General features: G+C 38.1%; 1 protein-coding gene across 1 annotated transcript in view; it reads right to left on the bottom strand.

Moving 5' to 3' along the window:
- The window catches only part of LRP2 (LDL receptor related protein 2), a 181,737-nt gene that overhangs the window by 107,692 nt on the left and 60,057 nt on the right, over window positions 1–13,988 (bottom strand). The window contains exons 11-16 of the mRNA XM_052652982.1: window positions 13,779–13,948; window positions 12,561–12,784; window positions 10,586–10,792; window positions 8,605–8,807; window positions 6,719–6,859; window positions 5,168–5,371 (exon numbers count right to left, since the gene is read on the bottom strand). Of these exons, the coding sequence (XP_052508942.1) occupies window positions 5,168–5,371; window positions 6,719–6,859; window positions 8,605–8,807; window positions 10,586–10,792; window positions 12,561–12,784; window positions 13,779–13,948 (1,149 nt within the window). The remainder of the gene's footprint in view (window positions 1–5,167; window positions 5,372–6,718; window positions 6,860–8,604; window positions 8,808–10,585; window positions 10,793–12,560; window positions 12,785–13,778; window positions 13,949–13,988) is intronic.

The raw sequence follows: 13,988 nt of genomic DNA, 5'->3' as shown, positions 1-13,988 counted from the left end.
CTCTGGGAGCTGGTGATGGACAGGGAGGCCTGGCGTGCTGTGGTTCATGGCATCGCAAAGAGTCAGGCAGGACTGAGCGACTGAACTAAACTGAACTGAAAGAATAAATGTTTAAGGAACAGTAGAAATAATGGTCAAGAAACAGAAGGAAATTCAGGAGTGTGTTTGTTTTCAAAGGGAAAAAACATTTAAGAAAATGACTAAGGTGCCAAAGATAAGAACTGGAAGTTTATAACAAAGTGACTGGAGATGACTAGGATAAGATTGGTTTCAAGAAAGTGACATAGTGCAAAGAGGTGAGAAATGTAGATATGGAAGTAGGGCTTAAAAAATGTACACCAAACTTTCAAGGTGCTTGTCCACAAACTTGAGGACAGAAGACTGCAATCAAAGAGGAACATGAAATAGAGGGTGGGTGGAAGGATTTTTAGGATGAGAGAGACTTCATATCTCATGAGCATATCTGATGAGGATAAGTCAATAGAACAAAAAAAGTTGAAGAAGAGAAAGGATCACTGATGGGGCAAGTTCCCTGAGGGTCAGCCCATATTGACTTCAATTTGACTTCGAACAGTTTTTGCACATAAACTCATTGAATTTCACTTCTCACTGGGAAAAACAGCAAACATAATATCTCCCTAACCAAAGTGCAAAGAGTTTAACCACTATTTTAAAAGGCAATTTTCTCAGCATGTGGACTTGAAGTTTATTTTTTTTAAAAAAGAAGAAAGAAAACCATGATGAGAACTGCAGTTGCCAAAACTATAGGAAGCTGACCCGTGGAGGCACCCACGGGAGACAGCCTGTGAGCAGCAGCTCTGCAGATGTAATTCCAGTCCCCAGAAAAAAGGTCTTCTGGTTCAAACTAACAGATTAACCACAAGTTTATCTCCTCTTCCTTCCAGTAGAAGAACAGAAAGAAGAGAAAGAAACTGGAGAAGGGATAACTAACTAAATAAAAGGTGAGATATATCAGCAGAGGTGAGCACCAACACCCACACATGCAGAAGCCTCAGCTTATCTGCATGCAGAGGCAGCAGATTCTGAAAAAGGCAGGGGTGAGTAACTACCCTGGTATAGAGGCTTCCCTGGCGGTCCAGTGGTTAAGAATCTGCCTTGTAATGCAAGGGACACCGGTTTGATCCCTGGTCAGGGAAGATCCCACAAGCCATGGAGCAACTATGCCCGTGCACCACAACTCCTGAGCCAACGCTCTAGAGCCCAAGGGCAGCAAATACTGAAGCCTGCACACCTAGAGCTTGTGTGCTGGAACAAGAGACGCTACCGCAATGAGAAGCCCACACATCACAAGCAAGAGTAGCCCTTGCTCGCTGCAACAAGAGAAAGCCCACATGCAACAGTGAAGACTCACCGCAGCCAATAAATAAATCAAAAAGGTGGTACGGGGAACAGCTGAACCCAAGACCCCGAGCATCTGAGACACTCCTCTCCTCTGCCCCTTCCAAGAGATCTGAGATTTTTTTCCTTGGAGGAAACTCAAGCAGAGAGGCTGTGGGCTGAGGACGTGTGGCATGACAGAGGACTGGGTTCTGCACAGAACTGAACACAGGAGGATTCTGCCTGCGAACACCGAACTGAAGGGGCCTACGCCCCCTCTCATCTGCACTGCTCCCAGAACACAGATACCAGCTTCCCCCTCTTACTCCTCACCCCAACAGGGAGAAGGAGAAATTGACTATCTCCAGAAAGGATTTGCTGATACTGACATTTGGAAACTTCTCAACAAAAAGGCTGCTTGATAACCAACTGATGAGGCCCATTCATACCTATAGCTTTCTGGCCAGCACTTTATAGCTTTGCTCTTACTATCAAACAAGGCTCAAAGAAACTTAAGTTTCCTTCATAAAAAGGACATCTGAAAACAACCCCAAAAGAAAAAGCAACCCAAAGGAAATGGAAAGAGAAAAATTAATCATTTAATGTAATTAATACCTTCATAGACTAAGAAAAGATTAAATTTATTTTCCAATTTATTTATTTATTTATTTGCACTGGGTCTTAGTTGAGGAATGTGGGGTCTGGTTCCTTGACCAGGGATCACATCTGAGCCCCCTGCTTTGGGAGCATGGAGTTCTAGCCACTGAACCACCAGGGAAGTCCAAGGCTTTATTTTTAAAAAGAGATAATCAGAGAGCAAGAAGCAGCTCTTCAACATTGAAAATTAAATATCTGATAGACTAAAACTAAAATGTCAAAAAAAGTCTCACTGAAAGTAGAACGAAATGATAGAGATGAAAACTAGGAAAGGAAAGATAAGAAAACAGATGAGTAACCTAACATGCTTGCATAGAAAAAGCAGGGGCAAGAAAACTCCCAGAATAGGAGAGAAATCTCAAGATGAAAAGGATCACAAAAAGATTCTAAAAGCTTCCAAAAAGAAACAAAAAGACTCTCCCCCCAGAAAGGTCATATACACTGAAAGGCTACTGCTGACGGCATAGGCCTTCCGACATGGGCTACTAGAAGAGAGTGCATCAGTGTCTTCAAATATCTAAGGTAAAACTGCTTTCACCCTACACCTTGTCAAATGATCGGATTGCAGGACAAAATAAAAGTAGATTCAGACTCAATTTATATGCCACCCTACCCATTTAAAGCTATGATATAATGTGTTTCAGCAAAGTATGGAAATAAGTCTGGAAAGAGAAATAAATGGCTTGCCAGAAATAGGAAAACCAACAGAGAGAAACAGCAGATGGAGGTCAGAAGAGCTGTGTGCCAGATTCAACTATACAGCAGAGGGGAAAAAAAAAAAATCACAGATTTTGCATTTGATAAATATGTAGATACACAGATAAGCACTTGATAGATCTGTTTGGGGAAAATATAATAGCTATAGAAGAAACTAAGCAAATTAAGATGGAGCAATTGTTAAACTCCGGAGTGGGGGGGTGGGGCGGGGGGGATCAACATTTGTTCAAGAAATGTCATTATGAAAGACTACTTGATTTAGCAGTGAACAAAAAATTACGTTCTAGCTTTTTAGGGAGAAGAGGAGGGAAAAGGAGAGTTGATTCCTTATCTGTAACAAGGAAAATAAATGTCTAAAATGACAAATCAAGAAAAGGTACTCCAACAGAGAAGAATAACCCTGATTCCATATTGCATCTATTCCTTTAGCTCTAACCTTTGTTCTCTGCTGCCTGTGGTTAGTCGTGCAGGCTCGGCACCTTTTGTAAAGGAATGTTGCCTATGGGATAAAATACACAGGATAGCCCATTCTCAAGGCTGTGACATTTAAAGGTATATTATTTTCCTTTCATGTAGAGATAAAACCCTAGAGTAGCAAATAGCAACCCACTCCACTCTTCTTTTCTGGAGAATTCCTTGGACAGAGGAGCCTGGGAAGCTATAGTTCATTGGGTCACAAAGAGTTGGACAAGACTGAGTGACTGAACACACACACACACACAGATAAAAGGCTTCCCAGGGGGCCCTAGTGGTAAAGAATCTGTCTGTGATGCAGGAGACGTGGGTTTGATCCCTGGGTCAGGAAGATACCTGGAGAAGGGAATGGCAACCCACTCCAGTATTCTTGTCTGGAGAATTTCTTGGACAGTGGAGTCTAGTGGGCTACAGTCTATGGGGTCTCAAAGAGTCAGACATGACTGAGTAACTAATACTTTCTACTTTCTTTCTGTAGAGATAAAAAGTTGCAGAACAGAGAACAGCTTTTGCTTTGTTGGTAGTTTATAGCAACACGGTAAACAGATTACATGGATAGCTCCAAGGACAAAAGATTCACCAGCCAAATCCTCTCTGCTTTTAATATAAAAGAGGCCTGAATTCTAACTTAGGTAAGATGGTTTTTTGGGATACTAGTCCACCAATTTCTTGGTCTGTTGGCTTTCCAAATAAAGTTGCTATTCCTGGCTGGAACAACTTATCTCTAGGTTACTAGCCTGCCTTGCAGTGAGTTGTATGAGCTTGGACTCAGTAACAGTATAAACATTATTAAGTATTAGTAACTTACTAATTACTAATACTTACTAATAATTGTATTAGTAAGTATTAGTAACAGTGTAAGTATTAGTAAGTGTAAGTATTTAGAAACATGGGGATAAAAGAATGGTAAGGAATCACCTCTAGTGAGCAAGTCTGAGTTGGGCAGGGTGGAGCAGAGTAATAGTTTTTCATTGATAACAGCTACAATAATAGCTTTTGTCGTTCTTCAGTTGCTAAGTCATGTCCAACTCTTTGTGACTCCATGAATTGGAGCACACCAGGTTTCCCTGGCCTTCACTATTTCCCAGAGTTTGCTCAAACTCACGTCCATTGAGTCAGTGGTGCTATCCAACTATCTAGCTAACATTTACTGAAAATATTTAATATTTTCCAGGCATCATTCTAGGTGTTTTAAATGCATTAACCTAAAATCCTATCAAAAACATTGAGTTATGTAGTGCCTTTATTATTATTCCTATTTCACAGTAACATTCCCAAGATTATACAACTAAGAAATGTGAGAGGTCAGGTTTTGAAACTAAGCAGTGGGCTCCTGAGCTGGCCCTCTTAGTTGCTATGTTATTCTGGCTACTCTTTTTTTTCAGACTTCAGTTTTCAACCCATTAGTGGATGGTAAAATCAAAGTACTGGATCATAATAGTACCCAACTGATAAGGTCTGACTGACTATAATTTATCTTTTTGTGAGGATTATGAAGATTTTAACAGAATTCCAATTAACTAGAAACTTACAATAAATCTATATTTACATATAATTCATATATTGTAAAAATAAATATTCTTATTCCATTTAGGTAGTGTAGCAATCCTAGACAGAGATCATTCCATTGGCTCAATTTGGCGGCTTGAAAAGGGAACAGCCTCTAGTCAATTAACCCATTAACAGCTTTCATACATTTAACCCTCCTTTTATGAAGTGTCAATATGGCAATATTTGTAGCTGTCCAATTACATCAATAAATGTTTTAAAATGCAGTCTCATTTGTAACTTTTTTTGAAAATAAAGGAAGTGTTCGCTTAGACCTAATTTATAGATTTCCCTATTTAAAAATATTTAGCAAGCTTAGTAAAATATCCTGCTTAAGAAGTGAATGCAAAAGTTTTATAGGGCAAATGATTTGTATTATTATTGAAAACAGATAAAACAAGAGAGAAAAAAAAAACTTTAAAACCATTCTTACCTGTACCATCAAGCTTTTGTCTATAAATAATGTTTTTCTTCGTATCTGAAAAAAAGATAGCCTTCTCGCGGGCATCAAAATCAATCCCAAGGAAGACGGAAGAAGATCCTGCCACTGGAAGGATGACATCCGTCTGGTGAGAGAGGGTGAGTGGGATGCCACGAACAGCCAGATTAGATGAAAAGAGCAGAAACCGTTCAGCAGCTGTAGAAAGAAGGACACACGCAGTCAAGCACAGCATGGTTCTTACCTTCTCCCAGTTCCAGAGAAATTACTTTTACCCCCCTAAGTCACATCTGATAATTCTGAAATAAGTACAAAAAATAAGTAAAAAACATAGTTAGAAATAATGGAAAGAAGGAAAATACTATAAAGGCAGTAAGTATTACAATCTTACTTCTCCCTGAGAAATTTATTCTTAGGATTAAACTTATATAACACATAGCGTCCATACGCTGAATTTCCAAATTGGTATTAACTGAATAATGATTCCATCAAAATTCTCAAGTTACATTAACTTTTGTGTAGAGATCTATATCAAGAATCCCACTGCAGTTTAGGAGATGCGAAGACCAGCAAAAAAGAAAATTAACAGCAATCAGGTAAATTATTTAGAAAGAAACAAAGGAAGGAAAGCAGAAAGGGAGGAGAGGAATGAAGGAAACAGGAAAGAAGAAAGGATGTGTAAAATCAAAGAAGGCAGAGACAATGGACCAGGAAATCAAAAAGGAGAACATGGTTTTTGCAGTGAGGGTGATTTTTATCTGAATCTAGGATGACCTACAAAGTGAACAAATTTGTTGAAGTTAAAATAAGAGAATTTACATACTAATCCAGAAGTAACAGCAGGGAGTAAGAATGTGTCAAAAGCACTAATTAAAAAGGAGAGTTTTCAAAGGGACAATAAATGAGAGAAGTGCATTTCATCACCAGATGAAAACGAGGTAGCGTTATTTTAATGTGAGTAGATGTGTAGGTGATCAAAGAGGAAGACTATGCATTTAAGGCACGAATGAAAACCAGAGCATAGAAGCAGATACAGAGAGAAAATCTAAACTGAGGAGTAAATGCCAGATGAAGAAATGAGCTACCCCAACATTTAGGAGTTTAGTTTGGAATACAGCCGTAAAGCGAGGTGGGATCAAGATGTGATTACCTGACTGGCAAAATGGTGAGCTAAAAGTAGTCAATAAAAGTGATGGCAGTGCTTCCCACTAGGGTTAAGACTAACATCTAAAGGTATACATGTGGTAGAGTAAAAGGCTCAAAATTAAATTCTATGAATTTCAAGAGCATAGTTTAAAGAAAGAAAGTGATTTCAGGAATGACAGTCACCCAAGGAAACCCTGAATGTGTCCCAAATGATGGAAATTTACATCTTCAAACACGTTCTTTGTACAAAAGGAATGGTGCCTACAAAGGAAGATGCCCATGGGCTACCAAAAGCTTATTCGCTGTGAAGAAGTGCTACAGGGAGCTGGCCCAGTCCCAAAGCAGTGCACGCACAGCCCTGTGCTGACTGTCAGAAAGATAGTCCAAAAGTGATCTTACCAACACAGTGATAGTCATCCCAATCCGGAATGTAGCCAAGCCTACACTTGCAACGGTAACCCAAACCACCATTGAATGTTCTGTGGCTGAGGACACAGATGTGCTGACAGCCCCCATTTTCATGTGCACATGGATTTCTTGCTGGAAGGAAAAATGTGCACTGTTAAATCTCAATTAGAAATGCTTATTTATCCAAGACATGCGAAGCCACTTTGCGACCTATGGGTGAAATGGGTTTGCAACTCCTTGGAGACATCACTACTGGTTATTACTGTATACATCCATTTAACTGCTCCCAATCCCATTGCTGCTCTTGAATCTACTCTTAAACTGATAGTGGCGACACACACACAAAAAATTGAAATTGAATAGCCTTGAGGGTTCTTATCCTCCCAGTAACTATATCACTTTGTCTGCTAGCATCAGTGATTAAAATTTGACTTCCCCCAAATAACCTCCCTGGATACTTACTTTGTAAGACAATTTACCACCAAAGATTCTAAGAGGTAAACATTATTATCCCAATTTTACAGAAAAGGAAACCGAAGTTCCAAAAGGTTTGACAACTTGCTCAAGATTATTTGGTTGTTAAACAACTAAACTAATATTCAAATCCAGATCTAATTCCAAAACCCTACATGTCTGAAACAAAAACCAGTCTATACATCTAAAAACAATTCTCAAGGCAATGACTTTAGAAAGTTCATAGTACGCAAGGCTGTCAAAGTTAAAAATGTCTGCTTTTGAAATTGTTTTCTTATCCTTCAACTTACTCTTTAAAATAGTCTCTTTACCTTCTCAAGTAGATTCATTTTGAGAAACATAGGCAGGTATCACTCTGAGGCAAATAATATAATTTAGATGATGAAACTGGGTTATACTTTTGGTCAAGGGCAGATGTGAGTTTAGCAGCCATGAATTGATCATTCCAAATAGATATTTTCTAATATAGTATATACTTTCATATAGATATATAATATATATTATATATCTATAGTACATATTTTCCAATGAAGTGTTTGTTTATGTAGGAAGGGTAGTCATCCGAAACTATCAGTTCTAGAGGTAGGTTTGTTTGGGTTTTTAAATCAGCCTAATAACTTTATAGTCTTTCTCCAGAAAGCCAGACTCATCACTTAGCATTAGAGATTTAAAGTTAAATCTTTCTTTCTCTGAATTACTGTTCACTGATATTAAGCTTTCTTCCAACATAGCCTAGTTTGTGTTTTTTTTTTTCCTCTGATGCATAAGCAAATGCAGAAAAGAGCTATGGACACAGTCCAGTCATGTCAGTTTAAAACCTTGAAACAAAACTTATTATAAAATAACATAAGACTTAACAGTGTCTGAATCAAAATATTTCATTTCTTTGATTAGTGACTATCCTGAGAGACACCAAACCCAATGCTAAACAGGTGTCATACAAGGAAGAAGAAGAAGAAAAAAAAAGCTCTGGCACTACTCAAATGAAATGGCCGCTTAAGCATGTCATTTCCTTCTTCTGGGTCTGACTTCTTTGACTGTACTATTAGAAAGTTGAATTAGGAGATTTCTCCCAGTAGACAAAGGATGGGCAATTTTAGTGTATTTGGTGTATTTGCTGCTCTTTCTCCAGCCTGTATTCAGGATCTGGTACACTGCATATGCCAATAAATGTCTGTTAAACACATCTCTATGTTCTTTGTAGACTGGGCCTTTTAATTCTGAAATACATCAACTTCTCTAAAATACCCATGACCTGCAAAGCTAATTTCAGCTAGTTTAACTCTCTAGATAATCCATCAAACATTTGAGAACACCTCCCAAATCTCATGAGAACTTCGAGAAGACCTTTCTAACCAAGGCCTGTACCAAGCAGGGTTTTTCCTCTGTTGGGGGGAGCCTACCATCGGGCTGCCTGAGGCCATGGTAAACAGTCACTCCAAACGGCTTCAGGGAAGAGCGGTAGTACAATCTGGGGTTAGTCTCCTTGAACTTGTTTGCCTTCAATACAGCCATCTTTGTCCAATCAGTGAAGAACAACTGTCCTTCAAACAAGCTTATTGAAAAGGGATGAGGAATGTCTGCACCTCCATGAATTACTGTCATCCTGTTACAAAAGAGATACACAATACAGTTTTGATTAAAGGTGGAATTAGTTCACATTGAACCCGGGTTTCCCGCAATGTAGGCAGTCGCTTCACCATCTGAGCCACCAGGGAAGTCTCAAAAAAAAAAAAGTTGCTAGCTACTACTATAGAATATATAGTCAAGATACATTTTAAGATGCAGGTGTATTGCTGTCAATACTTGCTAGAAGGACTTCCATGTTGCCTCTTAGAAAAGAGCCTTGGCACTTATAGAACAGTCCCTGCCCTAGCTAAATTTTTTGAGAAATTACTGCTTTCCCACCTGTTTGTTCTTCATTCTTTTAAGGTTGCCCCACATATAAAAGGGCTAAGATGTGAAACATCATTTTGAAATTCCTAGGAGAAAGAGTGTAACAAGGGATGGGAAATCTGGTAGAAGATGCCTTCAACACTCACTTCACCCACAACACTGCACCACTGACAATTTCTCAGCCACTAGGGAACAAGACAGCAAGTTGGAAAATTCGACACATGGCAAACACACACCTATTTCTGATGTCACCAGAGAGCAGAAAGCACAGGGCTACCACTGACATGCCTTTGCTTGATTAAACTGCCGGCTAATCACATGATAGTGGAGACAGAGTGCCCAGAACTGCTTAAATGGAAGACAAGAGAGGTAAGAAGTGCCAGACAAGGGGAAGAAATCAACAATGCTGCCATGACTACATCTACGGAATCAGTCATTCACTGAGGCCACACAAAGTGAGGTGGAGGATGGTTCATGAACGAGAAAAAAGGTAGGCAATTTCTCAGTCATCTCATTTATATGACTATTTTTGTCATTAGGTTAATTCATATTCTCACTTTGGGAACCAGTTTCAGTAATAAAAAGTCATAACCTTAATACTCAATCTCTTCATTTAAACAAATAGAGATTGTGGCAAACTGTGATACCATCCTTACAAATAAAGGAGAAACAAAAGTATCATGGTCTTTTAATTGAGAAAATAAGATCATGTCATTTGGAAAAATCAAATTGACATGAGTAATTTTTCTTGGTCAAAAGTTAAAGGCTGTTTTAACCAGTTTTTGAAAACACCAAAAGAAGAGGATGTAAAATAGTTAACAATTAAATTAATCTATGGCCAACTCTAATCTGACTAAGAAGATGAAGGAAAAAAGTATGCCATAGTCTGCATTCAAAGGTTGTTTAAATGCCTTTGAAGGATATCAGGTAAAAAGTCAGAATTTCTCTTTAAGGTTTGAAAAATATATAAGAGCAGTATAATCCAGTGAATTCCCACCAGATAATGTTAAACCTATTTACTAGGGGGAAAATAGAAAACTAAACTATAAAATGACCTTTGGAAACAAACCCTACAGCTAAGTCACTTCAGTCATGTCCGACTCTTAGCGACCCCCATGGACTGCAGCCTACCAGGCTCCTCCATCCATGGGATTTTCCAGGCAAGAGTACTGGAGCGGGGTGCCATTGCCTTCTCTGAAACAAACCCTAAGGGACCCAGAAAAATGAACCCAGGAGTTAATGAAAATAATGTGCTTCATCTGGGAGTGGGGAGGGTTTGGAGAAGAGAAATCAAATTTGAGTGTTAACATGGAACAAGTTAAAACTCAGAGCAGGTCACATCATGCAAATGTCAACACAAAGATCATTCAAGTTATGCCAACCAACAAAGCAGTCTTTTAATTCTAGTTCTTCAGTATCCCTCCCCATAAATTTTACATACTTCTCCCAAACTTATAAATATGTATTAAAAAAAAAAAAACTTCTTACCTTTTAAGTCCATCGTAAGTTACAGTCTCAATGTAATCAAATCGGGAGTCAACCCAGTAAACACGCTTTGATACCAAATCCAGGGTTATCCCACCAGGCCATCCCAGCTTTGTTGTTACCAAGTCTTTACGGTTGGAGCCATCCATGTAAGCTCTTTCTATCCTCGGTACTCCAAAAACATTCTGCCAATCTGAGAAAAATAAATAACTACAAAAGAAAAACAAAAGATGAGAGAATCAGCTATTTTACAAGTTTACTTAGTAAATATCTTTTGAGATTGTGTGTTTGGATCAATGGAAATCTCTTCTAGCTGATAAGAGAACCACGGAGGTTTAAAACAAAAGAGAAATTTTAAAGCATTAAAAATCAGAGACTGTGAGGACCAATTGTGGAGGCGGGGGTTCAAAAACTCCAAATAGCAACTATGAAAATGCACAATTTGCAGGCAAAAAAAAAGAAAAAAAGCTTATCTACCTTCTAACCTTCTTAATTTTTCTCCCCTGTTCCCTGACCCCATCTTTCACTTCTCTATTTACAGCCAACAAAACCGCTACCAGGAAAAAAATCTATCAAGCCATTTCCCTCCTTAATTCCTCATTCTAAGGCACAGTCTAGACATCATATACATCATTTTCAAGGAAGGACAGACCATGAAATAGAAATGAATAATCACCAGCACTTAAGCGGCCTCAAGTTCATCCAACACTTCTAAGACCCAACTGTGAAAATCTAGGCAAAAGCTAGTCTCTACATAACTGGTCTTAAATGTGAAGATCAGGAAAATTTTAATTTATACCTGGAGAAAACACTGACATCTCAACACTGGTCTCTAACAGGAAATCACTAAAAGGGATAGGTCTGGTAGGGACAGGGTAGAGTCTTCAGACTGTTAGCTTAGAAACTCCGTTCGGGATTGCAGATAGAGAAGGAACTTTAGGGAGGCTTTGGGAGACCACAGTAAGTTAAAGAGCACTCAAGAAAGTAGTGGAAAAATCATCAAACAATGTGGGTTTGCTTGACTTATAAAGCAGAGCAAGTGGCATAGCATCAAAGCCAGACTGGTGTGCTTACCAACAAAACCAAGCTAAATTGCTTACCAACAAAACCATGCAACAGAAGCATGAGACATGCCTCAAAACAGCAAAACAATCATGGAAAATAAGGCCTACAACCTGCCCAGTGACGTCAACAAGTTAATGACACCTAGGGCCTGTTCTTTGCATGTACAAAAATACTAATTTAGGGAAAGGTGATATTACAAAGTGAAAGACACTCGTACTGAGATCTGAATTTTTTCCATAGTGCCATGATGATCCTAGATACATCTCAAAAACTCTCCCACCCAACAAATAGGAGGAATTAATGACCAAAGACTCAAAGAATGAAAAAGAAGGTGGTCTTATCCACCTCCTCTCTCTTCCTTTGATTATAAAAATGTAACCCACTAAGTACTCGGGGCAGGGCAACATTAACATCCTATGCTAATAAATCGCTTATCTATTACTTTCCCTCTTGCTAAATTCTTTCTGTACTGAGGCATAAAGAACTGGGGTTCTTCAAAGCCCTCTAAAACACCACCTAGTGGTTTTAGATCTATCCACTGCTTAAAACAACCTCACAACTTAAGAGTGATCACATTAATAATGGTTTAGTTGTGACAATACTATTAGAGTGAGTCAGAAAAAAGAATTCAATCTCTCAGCCAGGAAAACATGGCAAACACTAAGCATAAAATTCATACCCCGATAACTACATATATTTAGGACATTGGTAGGTATATTTGGACTGCACATCCTCAAATTGGATTATATTTAGCTAACCCCTTTAAAGCTGCTATGAAAAGAGATATGAAATAAACAAGGATTCTACAGTACAGAGCATAAAGAATCTTCAACTATGCCAATGGATGTTTTATCTAAAGGGGAGAAATGAAACTCAAAAAATGCTGAAATCAGTATGTTTGCAAATAACTTACCCAACAGTTGGGTCCACAGCAATTCCTCTAGGATGTCCCAAATGTTCACTTATAAGGGTAATCCGATGGCTTCCATCCAAATTTACCACATCTATGCAGTTGACTCTGGTCTCCACAATATAAAGTTTATTATTTACCCAATCCACAGCCAGATTCTCTGGGTCTTCGATAGAAACACCAAGAACTTCTCTGATACGTGAACCAGAGATGTCAACTGAAAAAACCTGAAAGAAAAACCAAAATTATTAAACCTCTTAATCATAACTAGTTGGGAGAGTTTTCCAGGGACTTATCTTTGGTGTTGAAATCAGTCATGTGAACTAAAAAAAAATTTACTAGAGACATTTTATTTTACATCATGGGTTAATAGGAGGTGGTGGGGCATTTTGTTAAAAGCATGTGAGGCATATATAAAAAGTTGAGTTTTTTTTTAAAAAGCCTGCATCTCTAATTCTTAAGTAGTTAGTGAAAGTTTAATTCAATGTGGATTTTTGGTGGCACAGGTGGAAATGGTTTGTTTTGATTTCTAGCTGTTATTAAATCAGACCTACTAATAATCCAAAGTTTCAATTTTTGGAAAATTTATGGAATTTATCCATTAACTGAATTAAAATTGTATTACTTGTACAAGGAAATGTAAGAAGAAATAAAATATCTTTAACTCTTTAAGAATCTCTAAAATTTATGTTTTAAAAATCTCCGTTGCATTACTCAAAGTTGAAATCAGATCCATCACGTTTTCCAAATAAGAGAGCAGAATGAAATTTTGGCTGTTAAACAAAATACTGTCAATATTTGTTACCCAATGCTCAATTACAGTTCCATTTAGAAGATGCAGATAAAATCTGATTTTTATCATCCAGGAAAGCAGAATAGTTTTTACATTTTAAATGATCTAGTTTCAAAAATTACTACCAAATATCTATCCAGTTTTGAAAGAATGTCTACTATTTCTTTTAATTAGGCTTTTGGACTCCATTTCGAATAAAATTAAAAGTTGCTCAAGGCTAATCCATATAATAGACTGCTTTGTTTAATAGGTCACATGTAATACTATAGCTGTAAAAGGTGCTGATTAACATAAAATATCTCAAGGGCCTTTTTTGTTAGAAAACAAAGGAACTTCCCTCCCTACTCCTCCCAAAATGAAAAACTCTCAACACTTTGTGCTTGGAGTTCTATCAGGTCCCAAGCTATACTCCAGAAATTTCTATTTACCTTATTTTGCACAATGTCAGTCCAAAAGACTCTGCGTAGCCGATAGTGAAAATCCACACCCACAGCCAATCCACGATTTTGAGACTCTGCCAGAATCTGAAAGTTGTTTCCATGAATGCTACCCTTTAGCAAATCTCGACCATCGGAGAAGATCACAAAGGCCTCACCAACTAAATGTGAAGAAGGAAGGCATTGTCAGTCCTTCAAGTG

The sequence above is a fragment of the Budorcas taxicolor genome, chromosome 2 (genome assembly GCF_023091745.1).
Source record: "Budorcas taxicolor isolate Tak-1 chromosome 2, Takin1.1, whole genome shotgun sequence".
NCBI classification, from domain to species: domain Eukaryota; kingdom Metazoa; phylum Chordata; class Mammalia; order Artiodactyla; family Bovidae; genus Budorcas; species Budorcas taxicolor.
This window is presented reverse-complemented; position numbering and strand designations above follow the sequence as displayed.